General features: G+C 51.9%; 1 protein-coding gene across 1 annotated transcript in view; it reads right to left on the reverse strand.

Annotated features, from left to right (window-relative positions):
* Window positions 1-6,497, reverse strand: part of KDM5B (lysine demethylase 5B) — an 82,755-nt gene extending 76,258 nt beyond the window's left edge. Inside the window, exons 1-2 of the mRNA XM_004699812.3 lie at window positions 6,443-6,497; window positions 4,209-4,333 (exon numbers count right to left, since the gene is read on the reverse strand). Of these exons, the coding sequence (XP_004699869.2) occupies window positions 4,209-4,333; window positions 6,443-6,497 (180 nt within the window). The remainder of the gene's footprint in view (window positions 1-4,208; window positions 4,334-6,442) is intronic.
* Between the last annotated feature and the right edge of the window lie 447 nt (window positions 6,498-6,944).

The raw sequence follows: 6,944 nt of genomic DNA on the forward strand, positions 1-6,944 counted from the left end.
CAGGCAGCGGCGGCACCTGGGGCTTTTTCAGCCTTCCTCCAACGACGTCTGCCGCTAGCCCACGCCGTGCGCCTCCGCCGCCACGGCGAGGAAAAAGAGTCCCGCCCGCCCCCCGCGCCGGCGCTCCGCCCCGCCCCCGGATCGGGCGGGGCCGGGACCTTTCGCCCGGAGATAAGACTTGGTGTTCTTTCTGTCCTGTTGGGCCAACAACGTGCACAAGACTATCTCCTACGTGCCAGCGTCCCTGCCCTCAAGGAGTTAATAGTCTGGCGGCGAGGGTGGGAAACATAAATCGATGATTTCAATCATGTCAATGCACCGAGGCAGATGCCCTGAGAGAAATAAACAGTGAAGCCTGGGGACCGGGAGGAAGAGTACGGTGCAAAGGGGCGAGATTTCCCTTTCTAGGAAGAGGTTGCCCACCAGAACGCCATGGACCTAGAAAACAGTTATCACGGTGACAATTGCACTTTTGATCCCTCGCCTGTGCTAAGAACTTTCCTAAGCGTTTTTGCGTGATTAATCAATCGTTTAATCTGAAGAGTGGTTTGGGGTTTACAAAAGAACGGGAGGATCTGGAGCCGCAGGTAGATTAAGTCCTTTACCTAAATTCGCACAGCTAATACAATGCATGATGGAGAGTCTATTGGGAGGTGGGGGGCGGAGACAAGTGGTCTACCACAGTATAACAAGGTTGGATTTGATTCAGTCGTGTGTTCTTAAACATAATAGAGATCCAAAGGCTGAAGCGTATGAACCGGACGGGGCAAGCACTCAACTCAGCCGCATCCACAGTACACCGGTACTGGGGGAAACTTGGGGAATTGAAACGGGAGGGCTCGGTTTTGTCTAACACCTTGTGCATCTTGTGCAGCCAAGTTAGTGACTGTACCTTGGTTCCGAATTGGAAATGTCATACAACATGGTCGTATCCTGTCACCTCTCTTTTTCAATTTGTATGCTGAGCCCATCGGTGACGCAGGACATCATGAAGAGGGGGGCGGCCTTGGGATTCGAGGAAGACACATTAGAATCTGCTGATATGCAGATGACCCAGCCTTACTTGCAGAAAGTAAAAAAGACAAAGTGTTCACAAATGAAGGTCAAAGACGACACCCTTCAGTATGGATTGTGTCTCAACGTGAAGAAAATAAAATTCCTTACAACTGGACCAAATCACATCCTGGTAAATGGAGGGGGGGAAATGAAGTTAGCAACAATTTTATTCTACTTGACCCAACTATCAATGTCCTTGGGAGCAGCAGTCAAGAAATCAAATACCATATCACATCAGTCAAATCTGCTGCAAAAGACCTTTCGAAAGTGTGAAAAGCCAAGATGTTGCTCTGATAACTAAGGTGCCCTTGATCCAAGTTATGATCTTTTCCATTGTTTCATGTGTGTGCAAAACCTAGAAAACAAAAAAGGAAGATGGAGGAATCGATAGATAAGAACTGTGGTATTGGAGAATACTGAACTCCCGGAAGAACAAATCAGTCTTAGAAATACAGAACACAACAACAACAAACCCAGGATACTCCTTAGAAATAAAACTTTTTAAAAAAAGAGAGAGAGAGAGAAAGAAACACAACTTCAAACCAGCTCTAAACAGTTCAGTTAGAGCCCATAGGAACAAGGGCAAGCTATATGGATTGCAACCAAGTATCTTGAATTCGATTTTGACCCAAGTCATAAACAGGCAGTGGTGCCCCCCTCAAAGATGGCAGCTCACACACATTCAGAACAGCTCAGTTGGCCACTTCTTTGAGTGGGGCATCATGACTTGGCTCCTCCCAAAACCAAAACCTAACTCACTGCCATCCAACTGCCATCTTAGCAATCCTGGGTCTTCACAACACTCAAAACTCACTCCTATCAAGTCAATTCTGACACATAGAGACCCTTTAGGCAGAGTAGAACTGTCCCTGTGATTTTCTGAGACTGTAACTCTTTACAGGTGTAGAAAACTTCATCTTTCTCCTGCGGACCGGCTGGTGGTTTCAAACTTCTGACCTTGAGGTTAGCAGCCCAAGGTGTAGCCACACCACCACCAAGGATCCTACCACTACAAAACAAAACAACCCACTGCCATCAAGTCTATGGTGACACATAAAGCTCCCTTGGAGCAGCTGATGGTTTTGAACTGCAGACCCTGCAGTTTGCAGCCTAACATAACCACTGTGCAACCGGAGCTCCTTACCAAGGCTCTTACTCCAGTCAAAAATCAATGCACAAGAAACTTAGCATGCTGCCCTTATTTCCCTGTGCTATGATGATGGAGCCTTTTGGAACCAGTTGTAAGGCCGGCCTGCTTAGAAGTCAGGAGGGTTAGGCTTCGGCGGGCTCATTTTGGACACGCCATCAGGAACAAGCAATTGCTAGCAAGGGGCATCAAAAATAAGAGGAAGCTTATTTTTGAATAATGAAACGAATTGACTCTAACAATGGAACTCATATCAACAATCATAAGGGTGGTTCAGGACCAGTCAACACTACATTCTTTTATTCCTAAGGCCAAGCCCGGGATAAGTACTCTGCTTCCATCCAACAGACTGGAGGTTCAAAATCCACCAGCTGCTCCTTGGGGAGAGGATGTGGCAGTCTGCTTCCATAAAGATTTAGCTTTAAAAGCCCTATGGGGGCAGTTCTACTCTATCCTAAAGGGTCACTGAGGTGGACTGGATTTGATAGCAGGAGTTTCAGTTTTTTTATGATGCACATAAGTTACCAGATGCCTGAGCAGGCTCAAGGGCTACACCCTGTGTTAGGTCACCAGTTCAAAACCACCAACCACTCCTCAGGAGAAAGATAAGGCTTTCTACTCCCATAAAGAGTTACAGTCTTGGAAACTGATTGTGGTAGCGATTGTACAATTCTACTTGAACTATGGAATTATATATGTATTAACTCCCAATGAATAATAAACTAAACAATTTTTAAAGTGACAGTTCTACCCTGTCCTACAGGGTTGCTTGCTATGAGTCAGAATCGTGGACATCATGGTAGTAAGTTTTGGTTCAGCATTTGGTTCAGGGTGGTAACTATTATTTGTCTAATGCTTACCATGTAAAAAGCACTGTTTTCAATGTTCTGTGAGTCACCACCACAAAGCTACGGGGTAGGTGCCACTATTATCCCCGTTTTGCAGAGCAAGCAATAGAGGTACAGAGTGAGACATGTGAACACTCTTGAGATACCGGACTGTGGGCACGCTGCTCAGCCATGGGAAAGGGGAGGCTGGAATATAGCCGCAACATTGTAAAGCTCTTTGATCCAAAAAGTAACCAAAGCCGCTGACTGTTTCCAGCCTCCTAAAGAGTCGTCAATGGAGCCTGTGTCTGCGTTCAATGACGGGGAAGAAGTCTCATCCTTAGGGAGTCTTCTGTTTAAGCATCCTCCTCAATAAACTTTACTCCAAGATACCAGAGCCCCTCACCCCCACCCCTCCAAAGTTCAGAAAGGTCCTCTGAGAAGGGAATCCTTAACCCTAGAGCTTTGAAATCTGCTTCTGCACCCCACGGCAATGGCGACTCAAGCCAAGGACCAGCTAGTATCACAGTCAAACGCACAATTAGGTAGCGAGTATACATGATTCCTTGCAAAATCATTTTAACTTTGCGGAAACGTGAAACTTTTTCATGATCAACTCTTGGAGAGAAATCATCCTTGTTGCTCCTCGTTGTGGGTCGAGTGCCTGCATGGAGTTGATTTCCTGTCATGTGCTCCCTCTTGGGAGAGTGGAGACTTCGAGACTACTTTCGCCTGTAAGCGTTTGCATCTTGCCAGTCAGGTAGATATCACTTAGAGAAACCCTGCAAATACGAATCATGGCCGTCATTTAGTTAGAGTGGACAGGAAGAACAAGCCTAAGAAAATCTTTCCCAGTTTAAAAACCCTGTCCGAGGACTCCCTCACGTTCCCAACTCCCAAGGTCTCCCAGCCTCCCTTCCTCCATTTCCGGTAATGACCCTAAGTGAGGAGATGCTGTTGCTCCCAGATCAGGCAGCAGCTGTTTGGCTCCCCGCGGGCACGGCGTGACGTTGAGGAAGGGGGGGGTCGGTTGCCAGGGTAGTGAAGGGGAACCCAGGGACCGAGGGGGCTCTCGGGGAAGACGACCACTCCCCCAACCCGCAGCAGACGCTCCCCCTTGCCCTTTATGATGTGTGTTTACATGGGCGGAGGGATTCCTCTCCAGCTGACAGCCACACCGCGGCCGGCTCTTCTTTTTTTAAAGAGCCCAGCCGCGGGCTGTGATTGGCCGCGGCGCGGGCCGCATCAGTCTCGGGGGGCGGGGCCCGGGCCTCATTGTCTCGTCTGGGGCCGGCTGGACACCCTAGAGGCCAGACCTGGGCAACCCCTGCCGGGAGGTGCCCAAGCAGCAACGCCCGGAGGGACGGGAGCGAGGCCTGGGCGGGGTCAGGTTCAAGTTCCCCGGGGAAAGTGGGGTTGGCGCGCTGGCGGCCGGAGCGGAACCGAGCTCCGCTGCGAGTGCCACGTCTCCAGGAACCCCCTCCTTACTCTTGGTCAACACTCCGCCCCCACCTGGGCCTCCGTCCCCCAAACCGTCCCCATCTGTGCAGCCCCAGATTCCTGGCCACGCTTCCTACACCCAGGGGTCTCCACCCCATCCGGCCTTCTCAGCGCCGAACCCCCACCCCCACCCCAACTTCCCACTTCAACCCCACTCCTGGGCGGGCAGCTTTCGCCCCGAGATTCGCCCTCTGGGGATGAGGCGCTGCCCGAGCTCCTTCTGACCGCTACAATGGGAAGCCCACTCTCGTGGGTTCCCAACTAGGGGAGCCACTTCCTCTCCCGGCCCCCAAGCAGACCCGGGAGCCCGGGCCCGGGAGGTGGGGGCAGGCCCTGCGCCCCAGTGGCCTGCACAGCACGTAGCGCACGTGTAGGGCCCGGTCCCCCACCCACTCGGTCGCCGCCGCGGCCTCCTTGCGATGGCCTGCTGGACTCTGGGTGTCAGCTCTGCGCCTCCTGCCGCCCTGACCTCTAGCCTGCGGACTAGACAACACCAGGCAGCCTTCCACTGCGAGCCCCTGGAATCCAGTGGTCTTCCTCCTCTCCCCAGCTCCCCCAGTGCGCCGACTTGCCCTTGGCCTTTTCTCCACTGCCTCTGTGTCGTTCAATTTCAATGCCGTCTCTCACCAAAACCACAACCCCAACTCGGGTGCCCTGGAATGTTTGTTTCAGACGTCCCCCAGGGAAACTTACAAACCCTTGGGATCTTGCCTCTCGGGATGAACTGCAGTCTTTAGGGCCTCGTTTTATTTTGTGTACTCCCACTCTGTCTTGTTACTCCTCTATTTTACTGCACTGATAACTCGGTAAAATTGTCTAATATCCCCTGGTGTCCCTGCCTTCTCCCTCTGCACGCGGCTCTCCCACCAGGCTGTAAACCTGGTTTTTTACAGGAGAGAAGAGTTCCTGTCTCAATCCCCGCACTAGACACACAGTAGACCAAAACCGAAACAAAACAACCCACTCTCACTGCTGCTTAGTGAATCTTGAGACTGTCTACAAAAGTGGAGGAGAGGCTGGCGAGTTTGAACCCCGCTCATCTTGCCATTTACACTCCAAGGAGTAACCCCTGACACCAGAGCCCCTTAAGTATGTGGTAGATGCTCCACCGGTATTTGTTGTGGGGGAGAGGAAATGGCCTTGAATTTCTGTGTCTCAGACCGCTGAGGTCAGTGCTTTGGGTAGGACAAGGAGAAGGGTCTGGTTATCCAGGTGAGGCAGGACAGGAACCCACGACAGATGGGATCAGGGTTTGGGGGCAGCCCATTCCGTGGGTGGCCACCACAACTGAAATCGACCTTGGCTAGCTGCCCCTCCCCCCTCCTGCCTCCATCATCCACCTCCCCCACCCTTTCCCTCCCCTGCTCATGTCCCTGGAGCCAGCTCCCCCTCCTCCTGTGGTGCACGGTCTGTTCCTGCCAGGAACTTTGGTGTTCCCTGTGTTTCGCTGGCCCCAGCGGGTGAGGGCTGTCCTTGGGGATCAGCCACATCTTTGACAAGGGTCTTTTCCTGAGCTTCTGGCCCGGGAGAGCTGGGTCTAGGCCCTGCGGTGACATCTGGTAATGAAATACTTGTAATCCCTTTTTTGCTGACTCGGTCCAAGGGGCTCCACAGGTAACTGAGCTCCCAGTTCTGGGCTTTGGTTTAACCTGGGTGTGGGGCCCAGAGGGCTAGAACCATGTCTGGGCCCCCTCCCCCAGGGAGTCTCCAACAGGCACTGGCAAGTGGGACATTCCCAGGGTGCTGCCAGCCCTTCCTATGGGGGATGGGAGGAGCAGAGTTACCCACAGCAGGGCTTCAGGGTGTGTTCCCTACAGGTCCGGTTGGGCCACTTTAGAAGCCCTGTCTCCTGCAGAAGGACTTGAGCTCCTGTGAGAAACTGAGAAGGAAAGTGAAGTTCAGGGTTCATTACCGGGTCCTCCCCACGCCACCACCTCTAACTCAGGGCTCTGTACCACCAGCGCCATGGGGCGCCTCTCAGCATGCTCCATGGTCTTGAGTAGCTGGAATGTTTAGAATTCTCTGTATCAGGGATGAAAGTGTTCCCTCAGGATGGAAAGGGCTTCAACGGAACACCTTGCCATGACCATCTGCGATTTGCCGTTTGGTCAAGTTACGCACAGTCTCTAGCACGAAATGCTAAATGCCGATTCCTTTGCTGCTGTTCCCTGGCAAGGGATAGGGGCGAGGAGGTGGGGAAGTGGAAAGACGTGATCAACTGGAAATACCGTCCTAACGAAATAAGACAGGCTCACTGGCCAGGAGTAATTTATCATCTATTGGGCACATCAACCCTGTAAAGTAGGCACACATTATTGTCATCATTTTTCACATAGTGAAATCGAGACTCAGAAAGGTTAATTAGCCAAAGTCACACACGATAATAGCAGAGTTAGGACTGTAATCTTCTGGGG

The sequence above is a fragment of the Echinops telfairi genome, unplaced genomic scaffold (assembly GCF_000313985.2).
Source record: "Echinops telfairi isolate 266 unplaced genomic scaffold, ASM31398v2 ScPeMD7_7424;HRSCAF=8462, whole genome shotgun sequence".
NCBI classification, from domain to species: domain Eukaryota; kingdom Metazoa; phylum Chordata; class Mammalia; order Afrosoricida; family Tenrecidae; genus Echinops; species Echinops telfairi.